Source organism: Coloeus monedula, assembly GCF_965178545.1.
Source record: "Coloeus monedula genome assembly, chromosome: Z".
In the NCBI taxonomy this organism is placed as follows: domain Eukaryota; kingdom Metazoa; phylum Chordata; class Aves; order Passeriformes; family Corvidae; genus Coloeus; species Coloeus monedula.
This window is the reverse complement of record NC_138822.1, coordinates 64,181,489-64,204,700: the sequence shown is the minus strand read 5'-3', so window position 1 is coordinate 64,204,700 and position 23,212 is coordinate 64,181,489. Positions and strand designations below refer to the sequence as shown.

General features: G+C 35.7%; 1 protein-coding gene across 1 annotated transcript in view; it reads left to right on the top strand.

The window, feature by feature from the left end:
• CWC27 (CWC27 spliceosome associated cyclophilin) overlaps positions 1–23,212 on the top strand; it is a 99,417-nt gene that overhangs the window by 4,149 nt on the left and 72,056 nt on the right. Inside the window, exons 5-10 of the mRNA XM_082301372.1 lie at positions 454–552; positions 713–816; positions 1,799–1,868; positions 4,329–4,408; positions 6,573–6,606; positions 10,439–10,614. Coding sequence (XP_082157498.1) covers positions 454–552; positions 713–816; positions 1,799–1,868; positions 4,329–4,408; positions 6,573–6,606; positions 10,439–10,614 — 563 coding nt within the window. The remainder of the gene's footprint in view (positions 1–453; positions 553–712; positions 817–1,798; positions 1,869–4,328; positions 4,409–6,572; positions 6,607–10,438; positions 10,615–23,212) is intronic.

Genomic DNA, 23,212 nt, shown 5'->3' with positions numbered 1-23,212 from the left:
TATGGCTCTGTTATTAATCTGCTCATCTACTACTAATGACATGTTAGAAAATTCTGTTTGTAGATTCTAACTACCCTGGAAGGATCAGGACAATGAAACACATGAGATGAATTTACCACTCTCATGATTTACTTAAAAGAAAAGAAACCAAATATTTTTTTATTTCGGTGTTTTTTGTTTTTCTGCTACATAGTTCACAGTAAGACTTCAATATCTTCCTCTGCGTACATTCTCAAAACTACCTGTATTCCTTCAACTTTTGCCATTAAATCTAAAACCCCCAAATTTTCTACATTGTACTTGCTGTCTTTTAGAAGTCTTACGTGCTTACAGTATTTCTTATATCACTTGTACTTTCAAAACTTTTTACATAATAATTGCCTTGTAATTTGCAGAGTAAATAACACAAATTACAGTCAAGGACTTTCAAACCTTTTCTTGTAAATTTGCCAGGTTACAGGGGATACAATATATAACATGTTGCGCCTGGCTGAAGTAGAAGTTGACAAGGAAGAGAGACCTCTCAGTCCGCACAAAATAAGAAGTAGTGAGGTGAGTGTGTTCTGGTTTGAAATGTGACATTTTAAAATTCTTTTGTGTACAGTGTTCAGAAAATTTGGGTTGTCCTTTTGCATAGTGTTTTAAAATGTTGAATCACTTAATCACAAAATGCTTACTAAAGATGTGTCTAAAGTACTGGGTTTTTTAACAGGTTTTGTTTAATCCTTTTGATGACATTGTCCCAAGACCAAATAGAAGACTGAAAAAGGACAAACCAGAAGAAGAAACTAAAAAGTCCAAAGTAAAAGGCACAAAGTAAATATCTGCAACATAAGTGGTGGTTAATTTTCTTTCACCTTTAATTTGTAGTTTGGCAGTTTTTTATTTTCATTTCTGCCTTTGAAGCGCTTCCTTGTTTCCAGCAAGGATCATGCAAATCTAGTTTCTCTGACCGAAATGTTTACTGTGCATCTGCTGAGCTGTAACTGTTTCGTGCATGTGATAGCTTGTTGAAAATAATAAAAGGTAGTGTATCTTTCCCACTTGCCACAATGAGCAGTCATCTGACTGAGATTATACTGCATTTAAAACCTACTTGTAGGAGTAACTGGGTCACAGCTCAGTTCTTCGGGATTTTTTGAACTTATTTTATCAGATACCACTTCTCCCCCACTGAAGTACTGAGCAAGAGGCATTCCCATTTTGACATGGGAAATTTTAGTTTCTGTGAATGAAAATTCATAGTCATAAACACACAGTGAAAAGTAGTAAGAACTCTAAAGTGTGCATGCTGCCAGTTCTGTTGCACAAAAATAGAACATGTTGCAGCTGACTGATTCCAACATAGTGTAAATAATTAGCTCTTGAAAAAGAAATTACAGATCATAATTTCTTTTAATTGCATTCCTTGAATGTGTACACATTTGATACCTTTCTGAGCCATCATATCTTGAAAATCTTGTCTTACTTGAATGCTGCTCTTTTGAGGAAAAAAATGCAACAGAGCTGTCAGCATTCAAGAGTCTGGGAAAGTTAGTCAAGACAGAATTTCTTAAATTGTGTCTTAACTGATGCTTTGCTATCCTTGTTTTATCTCAGGAATATAATAGAACATGCTTTACATTTATGACTTGCTGCAAAGCAAAATGCGGTAGTTGTTTGGAATTGGTGCATTTAGCAGGACAAAAGTTTTTTTAAAAAATCATGTACAGTATGAATGTAATATATTTAAAGTTAATGGAATGTTACTAAGACTATGTTTAAAATTTTACTAGAAATTTTCTTTTTTCTCCTAAAGAAACTTCAACCTACTTTCCTTTGGGGAAGAAGCTGAAGAAGAAGAGGAAGAAGTCAGTAGAGTTAGTCAGGTATTGTACCAAATTATGCTTATTTTTCTTTTTGTCCTAATTACCTCTTCTGCATATTTGTGGAAAGCTTTAAAGTTCTTAGTCTTGTTCTTATGTTTGCATTTTGAACAATAATACTAGAAATCGCTTTACTTTTTAGGATTCTGCTGTTACGGCATTTTGAAAAAACAGAGGTTTTTAACTCTCTTGACTTTGAAAGTGCCTTCAGTTACTTCATGAAATTTTTACATTTCCATGAAGTTTCGCAGTATAGATCTATGTCTGCTGTTTGAAAGTCATGGAAGCGATAGGTGCTTTATTCTTTCTCAAGTCCTTAACTTAGGAGTGTGATTATATGGTAGAATACTTGAATTCTGAAGATCATCTATGCATTTCCAGTGCACGCTTAGCTCCATTTTCTTACATATATCCTTTCATCTGTGTGCAAAATGTGGTTATTGTGGAGAAAATAGTCCCTTATCATAATTTAATAGTGCGCTGTAGTGAAATGTTTGCATTCACAGAACAAGGGTTGCAGAGGGAATTTTTGGTCTAACATTTACTTCCCTGACATTGCAACTTAAATAAGGTTAGTTTAAAAATTTCTTTAATAAATTGTTGATTTAATTTCTACTGCTGACCAAGTTGTTTTACTAGACCCGTAGGCTTTCTACAGCACTTTGCTGTTTTGGTTAGTGATCAGACTATATGGTCCTGCATCCTGTGCCACATAAGTGAAAAAATGGTTGTCAGTCTTCAGAAGTTAGTTAAAATACAAAAGGAAAATAATGAATCATGATGGACAATATTATAGTGAGATGGTATCAGTCAGAATGATAGTAGAGTTTTATTACAACAGCAGTTTTAACTATTTTTCTTTCTTTTTTTTCAGCTTACCAGTCAGACAAACTTTACTTGTTTACCTTAGTATGTTCATCTGCCGTTTTGCTCTTGCTGTATATCTGGCTTGTAATACTGCGTTTAACTCAGTTGCTTCGACTTTCTTACTTTTCATGCCAAATACTCGTTTGCAATTTAAAATTGTCTAATTAGAATGCCTCTTTCATGATAAGCCTAATTTCAGTGTTTTCATGCTTTCAGCTCAGCCTGAAAATCTCATCTGCCTATTTGTCCTGACTAAATTCTTGTCTAGCTGTAGCTAGATAAATAACCACACCAATTCTTTAAGAATTTGTTTATTCTTTGCAACAAAATAAAACCTTCTTTTTGAAACCTCATTGTTTGTTCATAAGAGGTCTAGATCAGTGTCTCTGTAGTTCTGGCTGTTTCCTTAATCCTGATTAAGTTGAAGTACATGAACATCAGCACTAACTTTCATTCTCTGTTTCTGATAAGAGAAATGGAAGGTCAAAGTTTTATTGAGATCCTTTGACACCTACAAACTTAGAATCTTACGAGCTTTTTTTGGTTGCTAGATGCAGTAAGTCTTGCTTGTTTAAGAAGGGCAGAGAGACTGGGTAAAACCCCTCGAGGCCATGAAGGCTGTTAGTGTAGTCAGGGTTCTGGCTGTAGGGCCCCCACCAGTTGTTGATTAGTTCCTTCAGTTTAAACTGTAGCTTTCAGTGTCCAAACTGCTTACTGTCTGTACTTGTTTCCTTTTGTGTTTTAACTTTGCACCACCACCACTCCAAATACCCCACCCCCTTCCTTAATGAAGGAATTATCTTTTCATGTTGCTGAATGTGTTAGTCTGTGTTTTCTACATTAAAAAAATTTTTAGTTGCATTTAAATGAGCAAGATTTTGTCCACACTCTACTCTGTTCCCAAAAGTGTTAGATGATGGAGACATTCACAACACAGGTCACAATACAGACTGTTTCTGTAGCAGAGATTTTCAGTCTGATCTCTCTCTGAAATTTTAAGTATACTTTTTTTCAGATTAGCATGTAGAATGCTTTCCAACTGCAGTCTTTCTGCCTGAAGTTCTTATGTGTTGTTAGATTTGTTTGAGTCCTTGTGTCAGTAGATGATTCCTGAATGATGTATTCCAGGTTGATGTATTGCAGTTTGTTAATTGCTTCTTTTTTCCCCTAGGGATCTAATTAGTGTTCTTCCAAGTAAGAAGTATTGTTTTGTAGATGGTGGTTCTCTGAGTTGTCATATGTCATTATTGGAAAGTCAAGTTCTTAGCTCTTCATTCACTCAAACATAAGCTAGGCCTACCATCTTTATGATGTGTAATGGTTGTCATGACTAAACAGTATCTTTTTTTCTCTCTCTCTTTCTTTTTAAACTAAGTGCATTGCTATTGCAAAAATAAATCCATGGAGTCAATTTGATGCTTCTCTTTCTGGAACGCTTTCTCTGTTCTTCTGCTCTTAAAAGTGTTTAAGCTTACCGGATAGGCTAAAGCTAAACAAGAACTAAATTATGTTTTTTTTACCATAATCCTTTTTTGCTGTCTAGCCTCTTAAACACTGAAATGAATAACTTTTTTCTTTTTTTTTTTCTTTTAACAGAGCATGAAGGGAAAAAGTAAAAGTAGTCATGATCTGCTGAAGGATGATCCACATCTAAGCTCAGTTCCTGCTGTCAAAAGGTTAATATGTGATTTCTAATTTCTAGAACAGATCTACTTTCAATATGTTATACCCAATTATGATAATGAATACTTCTTTAAGAAATGTTAACTCATGTTACTCTTTCAAAAATCAAGAGTTCCAGTGCTAGGTCAGACTAAATTTTTCTCTAACCCACTAAGCTGTTACCACCACTGGCCATCCAGTAAAGAATAAAAGCAGGGCAAATATAATGTTTATCTGTGTCCCAGCCTCCATCAACTTTCACCTCAGAGGACTGTCAAGAGTTTGATGTAGTATCTTCCCTTTTTGTCCTGAACTTGGATGCTACCAGTGGCACTTCATAAATTCTAGCTCTCATTCTGGTAGAGACAATGAGTAGTCAGTCTCTTTTATACCTCTCTTTACCACAGTCCTTTCTTAGACCATCTCCTAGCCTAAACTTTTAAAGTTACTTAAATTTTCATCATGCAGAAGATACTCTGTGTCATGATTATTCTAGTTGCTTTTCCCAACCCTCCCATCCAGCTTATACTTGAAAATATCTATTTTTTTCCATATCTAAAGAACACACTAAAAATTAGGTGAATCATGAATCTATATGCTTGGATAAAGTTGGTTTTCTTCTCTGTTTCTTTTTAGTACTTTATAAATTCTGATTTTAACCACTGTTGAGTGTTAAAGTGAGAAAATTCCATGAAAATATGTTAACTCCAAGAATTTGCTTATTTTAGAATTGTAGACTAGTTGGTTTGGAGGGAACCATTAAAATTTATCACATCCAACCCCCCTGCAATGAGCAGGGACATCTTCAACTAGATCAGGTAACACAGAGCCCCGTTCAGCTTGGCCTTGAATGTTTCCAGGGGACATCTACCACCTCTCTGAGCAACTTGCTCCAGTGTCTCACCAGCTGCATCATAAAAAACATCTTCCTTATGTCTAGTCTGAATTTACCCTCTTCTGGTTTCAGACCATTACCCCTTCTTCTTTCACAACAGGTCCTGCTAAAATGTCTGTCCCCATCTTTCTTATAGACCCACTCTAAGTATGGAAAGGCTACAATAAGGTGTCCCTGGAGTCTTCTCCAGGCTGAACAATCCTGCCTTTCTTCAGTGAAGAAGTGTTCATCTTCATGGCTCTCCTCTGGAGTCCTTCCTTCAGGTTTCTGTCCTTCCCGTGCTGGGACCCCAGAGCTGGATGCAGCCCTGCAGGTGGGATCTCAGCAGAGCAGAGCAGAGGGGCAGAATCCCCTCCCTGGCCCTGCTGGCCGTGCTGCTTTGGATGCAGCCCAGGACACAATTGGCTTTCTGGGTTTCAGGTGTACCTTGTCAACTCATGTCCAGCTTTTCATCTACCTGCACCCCCGAGTCCTCCTTGCTGGGTTGCTCTCAGTCCATTCATCCCCCAGTCTATACTGATATCAGCAGTTGCCCTGACTCAGGTGCTGCACTTTATTGAATTAATGTCATTGATTGCAACACATCTAGAGTTTCTTTAATGGTCTTGATTACTTACTGATTGCTTAGAGCACACTTCAAAGCCTTAACTTTTGTGACTTCTTTAATATTCCTTGCTTTTTCTCTAATGTAACTTCTTGTTTTAAATTCTGGGCTAAAAAGGTTCAAGGGTCCTTATATTTGCGATAATTAATAAGAGTGTGTTAGCCTTAAAATATTCAAATAGATTTCTTTTTTAATTCACCAACCTGTATAAGCTGTATAAGAAATTAAAATCTTGATGTTAAGCTTAATTATCAGTAAAATGCATCTTCCGAAATATAAACTAGTTGCTATGAAATGCTAGTAATCATTTGATAAAAGAGATCAAAAAGATCTCAACTGGGTTTTGGTGGTTTCAACTATATACATTAGTGTTCTTCTTGAATATTTCAAGGAATGGTTAGGATTTCTCCATTGTATGAAAGTCCTTGTTTTTAATTTAATTTAAATTAAAAAATTAATTTAATTGAATTTCTAATTAGAAAAGATTATGATGGTCAAATGATAGAAAATAATATTAATTGCTACTTTTAAGATTAATGTGAGGATGATATAAAGCAGTAAGTTCACTAAAATTTCAGGTGGCTAGCAATTTTTTTATATAAGAAATGGTGGGTTTAAAATACTGTATTGAATCTCCTCTAGTACTTCAAAGTAGTTACTTATTTTTTTCTTCTTTTAGTGAAGGAGCAAATGAAGAAAAGGATTTAAGTGAGGTAAGTATCAATTTTTAAAAATAAGTCTTTTTTTTTTTTTACTGTGTGCAGAATAGAATTTCTTTGGGGAACAAATGCTACTTTAGAGATTTTTGAGAACTAGCTCAGGTCAGATTTCCAGCACAGGCCTGAGGGGTCTCTCCGAGCTCTAGTATTTGGCTATTCACAGCAGGGTAGAATTAGCATACTGCCTGCTACCCTTTGTAAAAACTGTTTATATTGTATTTCAGTCAGTAGGTTAGGTATATAGAAGTATGGTATATGGGTTGTGTACCATCCAGTGACAAACTACCAGAGTGATAAAACCCCTGAAACTGCTTCTAAAAAAATAGTTAAAATCAAGTTTGTTATGAATAATTATATAATTGCAGTATTTGAGGGTAAGTTTGCATGTGAGTCAGATTCCTGTTTGAAAGATTTCTTCAAGAGAATAAAAATTCAGTGAATTGTTAAATTGTAGCAGTTAAATTGTTTGATGAAGACTGTCACCTCTGAAAGACATGAAGTCTGAATAATCAGACAGTAACATTCAACTAAACATGGAGGCAATTTAAGTACAAGAAAATTGTCATACATGGTGCAGATAAGCATTATGTCTCTGTCTCCAGCCATAGATCATGGGAGTACCCTTTTGAATTGTTGTTGAGATAAAGATGTAGTATTTGACTAGGAATATAATCTCCCATTCCCCTAACTGAATTCTGGAAAATATTGTTTTCTATATCTATCCATCATGCACAGGTATTAACTACACTGTGTGTTGACACACTGGAAGTAAAGGAAGAACACAGTCTGTGCCATTCGTGTGCCTAAAAAAAAGCATTTGCTTACATCCTGTTCCTTTTTTCACAAGGCACAGTATGAATTCAGGTTTTTTCACTCTTGTCCTTTGTAATTGCTGCTGTGCAGGAGCATTTTAGTGTTAGAAAAGTTTGGAGAATGCTATTTAATTAATAATTCTTCAGATTTTTAAATAGCCCTTTCTTAAGCAAACTGGCTTCAGGGAGTACAGAACCTGGATGTGTTAGGTTGAATAATAAAAATTTAAACTAATATACCTAATTAAGCCAAAGTTGGAACTATGAAGGCTTTTTCTTTTTTTTCCTGGAGAAGTGTTGTCTTTAGGTTAATTTCATTGAAAGATTTTAGCTAAGATCTAGCACTTCAGGCAGTTACCTGGGTCTTGTACAGTGGTACAAGTAGTTTATCATCTCTCTTGGAGTTTAGTTAAATATCACAGGATCACTTTTGCATTTACACAGCTGCAATGTGTTGGTAGTTATATAGCAAAAGTTGGGAGCAAAGAATTCTTCTAGATCTCCCTACCTCCCCCAGCTAACAAGCCCATAGCATGTAAGGGAAACTCTTGCTAGTATTCCCTAAGCGCCTGGCCTTGCTGTTCATGCTATTAAATGCCATCCTGTTTCTCTAATTGCAGTCCTCAAAGTTGTACATTTAATTCTTTGAGAGAGCCTTTGTATTAGCAATAACTGATAGCTATTTGTTAATACTGTTTTTGTGCCCAAGTTGTTAATTGAAAACATTACATGAAATGTTTTCCCACCAGTGACATCTCTTTTCTGCACAGTATCTTTTCCTCTGCCTATTTGTCAGTCAGTTGCTGAACAGTAAGTTTCATGCAGTACTATGAATAGATAAAATTAAATGTCCACCCCTCAGTTCAATAATCTTATTAAATAGGAAAATCATATTATATACAGTAGCCACTAGTCATTCTGTCACAAAATGTCTCATTACATTTTTATTTCCCTGTTAAAGAGAAGAATGGGGCAACTCCACCCAGCTAATAACAGCAGCAAGTGGTACTGCTTTCAGGCAGGCAGTTTTGCATTTCTGTGTCTCATGGGGAACAACCATCAGCCAGCAGAACAGCCACTCGCCTTTAGAGGTGCCATGCAGTTCAATTTGTTGAATCTATTGTTAAATCTATTAGTTGAGGTCAGATGGAATTAATGAGAGAGAAGAGGGACTGAAGGAGGAGACTGGGCAGGAGAAAAGAGTAGAGCTGCAGGAGGGAAAGCGGTTGAGGAGGAAGGTTATATCCTATTTTCCCTGGGTTTTTTTCCAGAAGAAAAATGGTGAAATACTGTGCAAACTGAGGGTAATGGACAGTTTGGGAAGTAGGCAATTTAGCCAAGTGGGACAAGTTGAACCATTTTGTCCCTCCCATTTTAACCCCCCTCCTGTTGCTCAGATTTCTGTAGTTTTTAACTAGCTTACTACTTAGCAATTGCAAGTTGTCTAGAGTTGTCCATTTTTGTCTCAAAATTTCTTCTGTCCAACTCCATGTGTTTCAGTGAAATACTCTTACCTAGGTCCTAGCCAAATCACCATCAGCAGTCTGTCTTTATCCTTGACTGTTAAACATTTTGAACACAGTCCTGTCACTTTCTTGTTTGGACCTCCCCCTGCTGTCGAGGTCTGCAGTCACCCATCTCACTGAAAACTTATCATGTAAGCAAATCCATGAGAAAGTGTCATTATCTCCTGTGTCAAACAATAGCGTTCTGGGAAATTGAGGGAAATGCTGATCCTGTTCCACTTCTCTCTTCCCCTATTAAAAAAGAACAGACAAAACCTCCCCAACAACTTTCCAGTCTTTTCATCGGCAAAATATTCAGCTATTTTACTGTGCTGAATATCCAGAGATTTCTTTTTTATTCCTGAGTGGTCTTGTCTTGCCTAAATCTCAAACCTAAGCATGTTAGTCTAAAGATTCCCAAACAGTGACTCCACTACAACTTCTGAAATCCAGCTCTTGATTTTTGTCTTCTGTTTCCCAAATTTGCTTCTTGCTGCTTTTGCTTTTCGATCCTCTCCCCCTCCATGTTTATGGACATGGTCTTCATGCTACTACTCTTCCTCCTACCTGTCCACCACACCCAGGACATGTAGATGTTCTTCCTTCCCAAGTGCTTACATTCTGACGGTCTCCTGCATACAGTAGAGTCCTCCAGATTACTAAGTGTCTTTTCTTACTTTGGATAAAATTAGAATCATGTGGTATTTTACTCTTTCCTTTTGCTGATTAGCATCACACCAAATAAATGTAAAAAGATGTACCATGTCATCTTCGAGCTGGCATTCTTTCATTATGATTCTTACAGACTTCCTTCTTCAAGGAAGGAAGTAGTCAAACTTAGATCCCTTGGTCTAGTCAGGCCACTTCTTCATTCTCCAATTATTTCTCCCTTCAAATGGCTTTGATCCAAGGTGGTTTATCACCTTTTGCCAACCTCTGCTAGTCATGGAGGCCTGAGGCCTGTCCTTGGACCTCTGTAGCAAGCTGGGATGATTGATTCCACAGGTTTTCACAGCCTGTTATGATCATTTTAGTATCTGTAAGTTCCCTAACAGGGGCTGATGGACTAACCTCTTCCATCCCATCATGACTGTAGTATAGCCATGTGGTAGAAAGTTCTTAAGTTTTCCTTTCAGTGGAAAATGAAGGAAAAGTTTAGTATATTGTCTTGATCAAATTTTGGATTCATGAACAATGATGCGAGTAATATCACACTGCTATGATGTCTTCTGTAGACCTGTAAGAGTTAGTGGTCTAGAATAGACGGTTTTAATTTTTTTAACTCTGCAGGAAAGAAGTAACTTGTGTATGAAAAAGAAATTATCATATTTGTATTCTTTTGTTCCCTCTGAAGCAAATAAGGATGTATTTGTTTGAAATGTTTGCTTTGAAATGAAGTATTCATCTTTTTTCTTGAAAGAGATTGTATTTATAAGAAAAAGATTTCTGTATTCATCATTCTGTACTAAAAAATATCTTAAGGAGTTTTATCATTTTATATCAATAAAGGATGAAGAAGAACATGATGAAGATGCTGATAGTGTAGAAGATGAAGCGGCTAGTAATGACAGATCTCAAATAAAGGAACGCATTGCCAAGAAATTGAAAATTGATACAAGTGAAAATGCTAAACAGCAACTTCAAGAGGAAGAAACTAAGTCAGAAAGGAAAACAACTAGTCGCAGGTAAGGATTGTTTTATTTGGTTGGGTTTTTTCTTTAGATTGTTTACAGTTTTAAGATTTTCTGCTCAATTCCAGTTTTGCAGTTACAGCGTTGATAGGTGAGTGTTACATTAAAAATACTCACCCTTCCCCACCTCCAACTGTGGAACGTGAGATTGCCTATTGCTTTCATTCTTTGTCATTTCTTAGTTTTGTTTGGCAGTTTATAACAAACAGTTAACTTGCGTTTTGTTACACTCGGCACTTATTGTTACCTTGTATGGGAGTTTTATTTTTCCCCGTGAGTTAGAAATTAAGTATCTTCATATGTATTTGTCACTCTTTGTCTTTCTACTCAGTTGTAAGACTGAGTTTTGCAGCTTCTTTATCTGTGTTAACACACAGTAATCGTCCACCATTGAGACTCACAGAAAGGAGAGTCATCATCCAGTGAAGCCTGGTTTAACACAGTACTCATTCTTGCAGTGTACCTGCTGCCCAGTGACAACATTGCTAAGAAAGCAATTTGTATTAACCACTTTAATAGGTTTGAAGAGCTCTAGAAACTACAATATTTGTGGAAGTTGAGAGGGAAATTCAGTGTCTTTTCTACGTCATCTTCATTATTGATTTGAGTCTAAGAATCACACCAGGTACAGTACAGAAGCCTTTGCAATTTGAGCAAATCTGAATTGGTTCCAGTCAGTTCTTTCTCAGGCTTGGGAGATGTTACTTCTAAAGTTCCTCATAATTTTATGTTTGCTGAAGAGAGGAGCCGCTTAATAGCCAGAGATACATAAGAAGAGCATTTGACATCAAAGGCCCAGCACAATAACAAAAATAAGGAAACTCTAAACAAAATCTATAATTTAAATGGGCATTAGTTTATCCTGTCATGTGATTTAATTCTAGTTAGAGGCTAGGTAACTAACTTCCCTGATTCTTCGTCAGATTTTATGTAGTCAACAAGAGCTGTGTGGTCAGATCTGTAAACTGATGTTACTCCATTTCTTTTGGAACCATACATAAATCGCATCTCTTTGTGGAGTCATGTGTTGTGGTTTAACCCCTGCCAGCCACCAAGCCCCACGCAGCCACTTGCTCACTGCCCCACCAGCAGGATAAGGGAGAGAATCAGAAGGATAAAAGATAGAGAACTCAGCTGAGGAAAAGACAGTTTAATAGGGAAAGCAAAAACTGCACATGCAGGCAAAAAACCACAAGGAATGAATTCACTACTTCCCATGGGCAGGCAGGTGTTCAGCCATCTCCAGGAGAGCAAGGCCCTATCACATGTAATAGTGACTTGGGAAGACCAACACCATCACTCCAAACTGTTGGGGTCCCTTTCAGGGCCCCTCTCCCAGGGCTCCATGGCAGGGGGAAGGGACCTCAACACCAAACATCCCCCCTTTTCTGCCTTCTTCCCCCCACTGTATATACTGAACATGATGCCACATGGGCTGAAATACCTCTTTTGTCAACTGGGGTCACCTGTCCTGGCTGTGTCTCCTCCCAGCATCCCAGGCACTCCATTTCTCCTACCTTTGTGGCAGTACAAAAAGCAGAAAAGGCCTTGGCTCTATGTAAGCCCTGCTAAGCAATAACAAAAGCATCTCTGTGTTACCAACTCTGTGTTCAGCACAAGTCCAAAATACAGCCCCCATGCTAGGTACAGCAAAGAAAATTAACTTCACCCCGGCTGAAACCAGCATGAAACTCAAGTTCTTGAGCACTGGTTTTCTGTTTTTCAGTGTTCCTTTCTCTCTGTAAGAGCGCGTAAATTGCAGTACATGAAATACAATATCATGATTTTATGGCGATGTTAGATATAACTAGGTATTTTTTTAAAGAACAGGTACAAGACATCTTGTAAAACAGATCCCCTGACTTTTCTTTCTGTTGTCTTTGGAGTTGTGCTGTGTGTTGCTTTGGGAATTGGTCGCAGTACTATCTCTGTTGTAGACACGTGGTCCACAGGAAGTCTACTGAGATCAAGGAGTATGATGGATAATTTCAATCCCAAAATTTGGTTACTAGTCCTGTGGTTTAGACTGACACAAGTTTAAACTTCTCAGAGTCAATGAATTGTTCCTGGTTGTGGAGAGAGACTGAACAAGTACAGTTTAGCATTAAATAGCCATATCCGGTAGTGGAGGCAAGGATTCAGAAATTTGAAAAGTCTCCAAGAAAAGCTCTCTCTGAAAAAGAACCTTGAAGTATATGGCAGTCAAATAACATCTTTAGAACAGGAAAAGGCTTTGGAATCTGTGCATATTTACTACCTCCCTATCTGTCCAACTACCTGTCCACCAATCTGTTATAATTGTCACTGGAGTTTTATAAGAATGACTGCTGGAAACAAAATTGCCTAAGGTGTAATAACAAGTTTGTAGCATGAAGAGAACACAAAGCTAGAGGGTACTCCTAGGAATGAGATACTTAATGCCCAAGCTTGCATCATGTTTTAGCTCATTGTCAGAGACATTTGTATAGTCAGTCTGTAAGCTGCTGGCTCTACATGTGGTCAGTCAGTGTGCTCTGTTTGTGGTTATTGTACTCTTTCAGGGTGGTAGTTGTAATAGTATTATAGCCAGATGGGTTATTTTAACTCAGAAGAGGGTTTTACTGGATGCATTTAGCAGTTGGGAGCCATAGCCTTGGGAGATACTGCTTAGTATCTCAAGTAACATAAATTTCTAGACTTACTGTTTTCCAAATAATTGTCTGCCGTCCTCTGGCGTGAAAATCAAAGGCATGATATTGTTTGTTATAAATAATGTGTTTTTACATTCGAGGTCTCTTTAGATAAAGTAAGATCAACAATATCAAGTTTAATTTTCTGAAATAGTGACTATTTTCTAAGTGTACTGGAGATGTTTGATAATATACTCGTGGGTGTTCACTACCCGCTGTAGTCAAAGCCTATGTTGGCCAGAGGCAGAGATGTGGGAGGTGTAAATATCAAAGAAAAAGTTGGATGGGCTATCCATAGCTTGAGGGTAATGTCTACTGACATATCAGAGGGTGAAGAAACTTCTGATATCTATCAAAATTTCAACTTATCAGATACTTAAATGTGCTAGTAGAATAAATGAACTTCTAAGAGTATTTGTTTCAGAGTACTGTCTTTAACATGCATGACATTTTCTGCAAAACTGTATTCATTTGTATCAGTCCTGTTTCTTTTAATCCGAATGCATCTGTGAGGTCTGAAGGTTGCACATCTATTTTAGAGAAACAGTATGGAAACAATAGACACCTTCTCAAATTCACGGTACTGGGATCCAATACCACTTCTAAATGCAACCATACTTGAAGTGCTCAAATGGTGAAGTTAATTTTAGTCATTTCAGTATGCATTTTAACCTCTTATGTATGTTTTAAAAATAGTTTTATACACTTTAAAACTTTGTATTGGGTAAGATAACTTGGGAAAAAGAGTTTCCCAGTCATTCAGGCAAGTTGTTAGAGAAATTCCACAGGTCTGGGGTTTTGTATTAGAAAGCTTAAACCTAGATTGTCACTGTAGAACAGCTGTTTACATGAGGAATATATAGAGATAGAAAAAGTGTTTGCCATCATTGCATAAGTAATAAAATTTCTCAGCATCGCATTGCGTTTTTAAAATGGCAGTGGCTCGAGATGACCATCTGAAGGCTTCAGAGTAAATAATCTTCTTCTAGTCTGGTAATTAAAAATATTTCTTATACATTCCTTTTCATCCTGTAGGTGGAGCTCAGATGCTACACATTTCTCATTATCAGCTTTAAAAATTTTCAGTGCTTCTTTTTTGCGCAGCATTCGGTGTGGAGTAAAATACAGTAGACTTTACAGTTTTTCACTGTACAGTCAACAAGTTCAGTTGCATCCTTGTAATGGATGTGGTATTAAATAGCAATATGAAAGAAATGCTTAAAATAGGTAAGCTCTTGAGGAAGAAAAGCTGACTTTTTCAGTAACTAACATCACTTGAATTTAATTTGGTGTCTCCTCTTGTATATTTTTCTCTTAATAATGCTATAATTAGCAGTTGAACTAAGTAACCACATTTGGTTTATAAGCTATTACTATCATAAGGGGATGAATAGTAGTAGTAGTTGTAGCAGTAGTAGAAACTATTAACTACTTGTAATTAATAGTAGCTGTATTGCCTCCTTTGCATTCCTGTTTTTTCTTATACCCGTTTGCTTGTCATGGGTGAAATAAATCATATGTGAAGCTTTACATATTTTCTGTGCATATATATTCTTCCTTCATCCTCCAAGCAGAAACCTATAACAGTTTTCAAGGTGTAATTCCTCAGACTTAGTTTTTTGCTGAAAGACAATACAAAATAACTTGGACAAATAACTTACATCCCCACGGTCCTTTTGTCATTGAGGCACAATTGTAATAAAAATAGTTAATAATGCTAGGCAGGGTTTCAAGTTCATGCTAAGTCCAATTCAGATCAGGTAGTAAAAATTGAATATGGTCAAGACACCTCAACATTTTCTTAGCATCTACTTGAATAAACATTGCCAAACTGAGCACACAAGTTTGCTTTTCTAAAGTGCTCTTATAGTACTGTGGTGTGGAAAAGCCAAAGGTAATTTTATGTGATCACATGGAAGTCTTTTTTAAAATACTTTTTAATCAAAACTTTTCTGTCTTTATAAATCTGCAGTTGTTATAAACGATGAGTTGGATATTTTGTATTTATAAACTAATAATTTATGTTAGAATATGTTGTTTTAAATGCATTTATTTTGCACTTGTTACCTTGTGCTTATAAGGTGGGCATTATAATGAAGAGTATTAAAATGTATATTTATATGCTTCTACTTATTTAAACTTGATCTAGCATCTCATGTTCAGCAAGCTACTTATTTGTTAATGTTATCAGTTTCAGTGTGATGTCAATACCATATTTTAGAGCTACATACTTTGGTATGTTAAGTTTTATATGTTTCTAAACAAACAGATATATTTGTTCACAAAATTCCTATTCTGAATTTATTAACTATACTTCTAATCCTACTAGCATTTTTTTAACTAAGTATAACTTACTATCAGGCTTTGTTCAACAAAAGAGTTTGTCTCCTGGTTTTTCAGTTTAGCACCAGAAAATACACATTGTATGTTAATAAAACTGGCTTTTGAGGTTCTAAATAGAAGCAGTTTTTCTGACTTTGTACTTCCCTGTACCTAGAGAACTGCTGCTGTTTTCATACAGCAAATTCAGATATTCTCATAATTGTGTTTTAAGTCAAAGGAGATGATTAGATAACCTGTATATCTCATGCCATAGTTTACTGCCATTTACCCTTATGTTGAATTCAGTGTTTGGCTACAGCTGAACAGGAAAGGCATTCAAACATAATTTTTGTAGATATCAAAAGAGTGTAGTTTGGTCCATATTTAGTCAGTGAGTGTATTCTATTCCAGTACTTAAGATACATTATTCCTAACAGTACCTCTTCCAGCTTTAGATTTTAACTTGTCTGGATTCAGCTTGTAGCCGCCGAATTATTTTTTGCTCTGCCTTTTTCTGAAGTTCACTACAGCATGCTCTACTTTCTCTTAGTTCAACTACTTTAATTCTAATCGAGTCCTTTCAATAAGCTGTACAAATTGTATTCTTTCAGGCTTTCACAGTAAATTTTTTAGCATCCTCAAATTACTTTATGGTTTGGGTTGTTTTTCTTCTCCAATTTTTCAACATTCTTTAAAGTTCTTCCATCATTAATCTCTTATTAGCCTTAATAATGCTGTATACAGAGAGCAGCAGGTTTTTTTTTTCTTACTTCCACCTCCCTGTTCATTCACACTTTGAACCACGGGTTGACCCTGTCAGCCCTTCTTACAGGTGTTCAACTGTTACCACTTATATTGCTAGGGCATTCCAGTTTTTTTTTCAATTATAAATCTATGAGAAACAGTTTCTCATTTTCTCTGTCTTTTAGATCCTAGATTGTGGCAATTAGATGTCTTCGGATTTTGTTGTTCAGGAAGCCCAGGTTGCCTAGCAGTTCTGGTATGAGAGCTTTCTACTGTGACAGTTCGTGCAATTCACTACTAATCGATTTAGTACTGAGTTCCCTGCAGCGTGTAGGTATATTTCTACTCAGTGGTTAATGTGCCACTGACAATTATTTTAAGTAATAACTTTGTAACCTAATTCTTGAACATGGTTTTTTGGCCTGTTTTGTATCACTATTTTTTTTTAAGAGTTCCTTACATGTACGTACTGGGAAGCAAGTTTTCAAGTTTTTTGGGTTGACTCTAAAATTAGCCAAATTAGCAACCAGTCAGGAACGTATACAGAGTTCTGCTAAGAAACTCTTCAACAGCATTGTATCAGAATCTATATGCTACTCTGAAACCTAAATTTCCCCTCTTTCAATTTTTTCTCAAAATGAAACTCGTACTCTAAATTTCACCAATGCCAAGTGCAAGGTGCTGCACCTGGGTCAGAGCAATCCTAAGCACAAATACAGGCTGAGCATAAAATGGATTGAGAGCAGCCCTGGGGAGAACACTTGGGGGTGTTCGTTGACAAGAAGCTTGACATGAGCTGGAAACGTGCATTTGAAGCCCAGAAAACCAGCTGGGCTGCATCGAGAGAAGAATGGCTAGCTGGGCGAGGGAGGTAAAACCTGTATGAAAAATAGGGATAAACTTTTTAGCAGGGTCTGTTGCTCTAAGAATAAGAGGCAATGGTTTTAACCAAAAAAAGGGTTGATTCAAATTACCTATAACAGAGATGTTTTTTGTAATGAGGATGGTAAAACGCTGAACTGATTGCTCAGAGAGGTGGTGGATGCTGCACCCATGCGGTTTGTTCAGGGTCTGGCAGGACAGAGCTCCGAGCAACTTGATCTGGTTGAAGATGTCCCTGCACACTGTAGGGACTTGGACACAATAACTTCTAACCGTTCCCTTCCAACCCAAACCATTCTAAGATTCTACCTCTTGAATCTCCTTCCAACCCAAACCATTCCCTGGTTCTGTATCTCTAAAGTGTTAAGGCTAATGCTTGTGTTTCATGGGGAAATTGTAAATGCTTTTATTTTATCAAAAATCATTAATTCTGTATGTCAAAAAAGACTTGTTCACTCTGTGTTTATTATGCTTCCTTTGTATGGGTTTTCTTTTAAATCTAGGAGACATCCTGAGTAATAAACCAGCAAAACAGCTTGTGTTGTTTAAATTTAACTTAACTTGAAGCAGGCCATTTTGACAGTAAAATAATTGTCCAAAGCTTTAAGCAATTTTAAACAATTGATATGTTAAATTGATAAATTTCAACTTTATGCAAAAGTAGCTATTTAGTCACATATTGAAATAATTTTAAATAATGCTGAATAAAATTCTAACCGATATTTCTGTAAAAGTGCAAAAACTCATACAGTGCTGAATTTCAAGAAAGGAAGTAAGCAAATCTGTGCTACTCATCCTGTTTCAATTCAGGGTATTGAAATGTTTCTCTTAAATCCTAACTTTTAGTGGCCTTTATAACACTAAACACTCTTAGGACTGTTTCAAGTGATCTGCTTGTTGTTCTTCAGTAGTTCATACATTTCTATTTCTGTTCTTTCACTCTTGATTTGAATTGTCGTTTGAAAAGCTCCTTGGAAAAGAACTAGGCATGTGAAATATGCTGATACATATACAGAACAGTATGGCACTATTTTAGTCTTTCTGTTTTTATGTATCTTGATTGAAGTGTTTCCAAGCAGAACTTCATTAGGTTAGTCATTTGCCTTAGATACAGTACATCAAGAACACCAGCTGAATTAGACAATTTTTCTTGTTCATCATGTAAGTTCTTGACAAAGTCTTAATTCAAGCATGTGAACTTGGCTGTGAAGACCTGACAAGGTTGTAGGAGATAAAACTTCTGTATTATGCAGGTAGTACCTACTTCAGTATTTTTGGTGTATATCAGGACAGTGCTCTTTCACTAGAAAAGCATTTTATGGAAATCTGGATAGGACTCAGCTCCAGTAAAGAGGTAGAGTTTGGATTATTACCTGTGAGAAAGTAATGAAGTTATTCCATTATTTATTAATTGACTTTACAGCATAAGAATACGGAAAACATCTGCCAGTTGTCAAGATCAACACATTTTCCAGATTTTATGCTGTAGTTACAGGTGCTCTGACATACAGTCCTTGCTCACATACGCCAAATTTGGCTTGTACACAGAGTGCAAGTGGGGTACGGCCTTTGAAGAATTTTGGAGTTTATGTCAGAAATAAAGTAGACAAAATGACACGTGCCTCCAGTGGTTTGCAGATGGAACTCTCCTGAATTCTAAATACATTTAAAATTGTTTTATCTGAGAGAAATGCCTTGTGTTTTATTGCTGCAGCTATGATACGCAGATTTGCATGAGCTGAAGCTACCTGAAAACTTTTTTTTTCTCTCCTGTGATGTTAAGAAGAAGCATAGACACTAACACGTGGGAATTCATTGTCTAGGTATCACAAACAGTGGGAATGGAAGTAACCTGAAAAAGGAACTTATTTTTATGTATTCTTTTAAAACGCAGTTTGGTTGAGTCTGTGTGTGATTAATGTAGTAGCTGTTCTAAGCATCTGCTTTTCAAAAAATATAAATATTTAAACTTTCACATATTTGTAATTTGTAATTTGAACTTTTTGTTTGTTTTTGTTTGGGGGTTCTTTGGCTTCTGTGAAGATGTCTTTATACACTAGATCCCCAGAAAAATAATGTTAGGTACTTTTACGGTGCCTTGCTTGATCTTGACTACGGCTAATGTTAAACTAGAGAATTGCACGCACGCACTAATCACTAGAGATGTAAAGAGAAAAAAGGAAGAGACTTCGTTCTATGCACTTCAAGTGTCCGAAAGAAGAAATGTTTTCAGAGTTATTTTAGTTCAGTATTGATACCCTAATTTTGTAGTTACATCATACACAGTCACCCACAGGTAATATATTCTTACAGTCATACTTACCTACATGACAGATATTTATTTTGATAGGTTTCTGCATTAATTCATGTGTATTTTGTATGCTCTTGAGTGACTTGTCATAGCATATAAATTCAATAAGGATTTGAAACGAAATTGCTAATTTGTAAATTGCCATTTATCCACAGTCATATGGAAATTGATTACTTCTGCAAATGGTTGCATGACTCAATGATTCCAGTGAAACTATTAATGTCAACAAAAATTCATAAATAAGCCTGAGAACCAATGAAGTTTTTTAGGACTGGAATTTGTTGATCATCTTATGGTATGAGAAAAGAGGAGAGAAAGGAATATTTTGTCTGAAATGACAGAAAAAATCCTTACACTTGGATTTGAGTAACTTTTTTTTAAAGACTGTCTCAAGGGATTGTCGTCTTCTGTTCCTGTCCACTTGGCCTCCTTTTCTTGCCAGTTTTTATACAACTAGAGTGTTACAGTTGCTTGTGGAGTTCTCTATAAAATAGATTGCTTATGCAACCTCAGTAAATCAAATAAAAAAAAGTCAGCTACAAAATTAGAGCCAGAAGTAAGCTGTCACAGACAAGAGACTTCTAAGCAAGTTTTAGTGCTGTAGAAGGTGGGCATGACCTTCTGTCCACAGCATACTGTATAAAAGATATCAGTCTTACAGTGAAATGGGAGCAGCCTCTTGCTGGGACTAGAACTTTGAATGATATTTACTCTTGTTTTAATTTTTATATGTTTTATCAAGTCATTTTGTTATTAGTTTTTTTCTCATCTTCTCTGCTAACACTTAATTGATATTTTCTTTTTGTTTTACATACTTCTTTTCCTCAGTGCATGAGGGATCACTCATTTCAGTCTATTTTTCTGTAAGGATAGTAATAATATTTGGTTTAGCTAAGTGTAATGTTTCATATTTTAGCCATTTTTCTTTAATATATTCCTAAATTATTTTTTGACTGATAATATTCTCTGTGTAATTGTTTAAGAAACTGAAAACTATTACCTTCTTTTCCTTTGGTGAAAATGAATTCTTAACTTACCTGTAAGTTTAAGAAACTAGTGTGTGTTTCTTTTAATTTGCATTTTTGTATTTTGTTCAAGAAACTCAGTATTTCAGACATATATTACTGACATACAAGAAACAAAGATTCAGAATTGGTTTTAGAAACACATTTATTTTCTGAATAAGACTGTTTTCGTAGTGCTAAGGATTGCATGATCCACTTATTCTTTTCAAAATAATGTAAATTTTTCTGCCTTCTTTACCTTAATAACATTCATTGTAAAGAAAAAATAATCCCAGACATACTCTTTGTAGAGTTAATGATTGGCAGTAACTTAAAAGCAGACTATACTATATTAAACACAAGCCCAGATTGTTTGGGCACAAAACCCAGAATCCCTGCACTGAGATTTTTCTTGGCTAAGCATCAAAGCGTGTTAATAGGTATAGTGTTAGGCTGGGACAAAGACGGGATTGTTACTGTGGTATATTTCATCCTGCTGCTACTTGGCAAGACTCAGTGTATTTTTAGGTGAAGTCTGTGTGCATTTGTCTAGTCACCTGGAAAAAAGGATGCGTATATGACCCATGAAAATGCAGTTAGTGTGATGGAAGGTGAGAACGTGTAATCCTTATTATACAGTGAATTGTTAGCACTATACAGTGGGTAAGATACCATTTCAAAGAGTTGGAGTGTACTCAGTTGTTTAGCTGCACATGTGATTTTTTTTTTCTTGTAACATAACAAGATGGATTTAGTAGTGGTATAGCCATGTACTTTTTAATTGCTAGATGTTCATGCTCCATTTCCTTTCTTTGTTTCAACAGAGTTGAGTAGCATGGGAAGAAACTTTTTGAGGGTTTTCTTTGTATTATAGAATGTATTTTCTGTAAATATGAGTGGTATATCTTAAAGTGGTACTGTAGTGAAAGATGACTGCAGTATGTTCAAACATTTTCTTTAAACATCACACCTGCTGTTTAACTCTAGACAGTCAGTCCATTTTACAATTCAGTATTTTTATTATTTTTACATGCCTTCCTAGAGAGCCAAATAGGTAATAAGTATTTTTAATATAGTGTAGAACAAGTGATGTTGGTTATCAGATTCTGGTTGTGGAATCTTTATAATGGGTAATCATTTGTAAATAAAAAGAAGGGAATTCAATTATTGTCTAAAAAGTTGTTGTGTTACATTTCTGATAATCAGTAGTTAATAGTAGTTGATCATTTGATAATAGTGAAACAAAATAAATCAGACAACTTTGTTAGCTGACTCACAGAATGGGTAAGGTTGGAGGGGTTGAATAAAATCTGTGTCAACATAAATAAAGGCAACCCAACTTGAATCCTTATAAGGGTATATCTTCTTCTAATGAGAAGAAGCTGTTTATGTAATGAAAGTGGAAAACATCCAAAAAGCCTGAACCTTGAGAGCATAAGGCAGAAAAGGATGTTTGGATAATTGCATCCAGTGTTTTACCTAATAAAGCACACAAAACTCTTAAATTCTTTTATCTCGTTCTTACAGTTTGTCTCTGTCTTACATTTCTATGGTGGAAAAAAATTCCATTTTAATTTAGAGAATATACCCCACAAAAATTTTCTTTGGTAAGTGCTTTTCTTATTAAGTAAATAAAAATGCTGCTGCTTTTCAGTCTGCCTTTTGGCTTTCCTTGGACCCTTTTTCTCTCATCTGCTAGCCTTCTGTTAGCATATCTTCATTTGAAAATTGTACCAAATCTCTCTTGGACTTTGATGCATCGAGTACATTGAGCATTAACCTTGTTTTGTGGCATTTTCCCCAGCTTTTGTTGTGTGTCAGCTTCATCAGACAGTATGCTGCATTTTTCTTCCTTCACACAAGATAGTTTGTTACTCTATGTCCTCAAGTAGTAGAAATATTTTTTTTGTGGCTCTGTGTTACAGTTTTCTGTTATTTTTGCTCAAGAGCACTTTATCAATCTCAGGCATATAATTGTCTGAGTTATCTTTTCTCATTGTAAAGAGTGATATACCACTACTGTTTCCCCTTCTTCTTTCATCCCCTGGGTCTCTAGATTTTTCCTCCCATTTTATTCACAACCAGTGTTCCAAAAATCTCTATAAGCGTCTTTTAAAAGACACTTGGAAGCAAATTGCATGACCATGTTGCCTTTTTTTTTTTTCTCTGACACTTATTTTTAGTTGCTTATCTTTCTGTTTTGGGATAATTCAAGAAGACAGAAAAATCTTTTTTTTCCCCTCTCTACATTGTAAGTACTTTTCTTTTTTTTTTTTTTTAGGTTTTAATCCCTAAAGCAATAATAATGTAGGGGGTTTCTGTATATGCTTGAAGATGAATGTCTGTATAACTTCAGCTGCATCTGTTGTCATAAATAAATGGACAATGGTCGTTTAACAAATAGTTTTCTATGTAAAAATAACATCTGAGGTCAAGTTAAGACTTTTTTTTCCTGTTTGGTACCGTTTTTTGCTTTGGGCCTTTGGCAGCAAATTATGAATAACCTGTTTCACCCTTTGTTCTGTACAGGTGTTTATTCTTTGTATTTTCTTGGACCTTGAGTATAAAATTAAAGATATATATATAAAATCAAAGATATAGATAAGATATATATATATAATATATATATATATATAAGATATATAAGATATATATAAAAT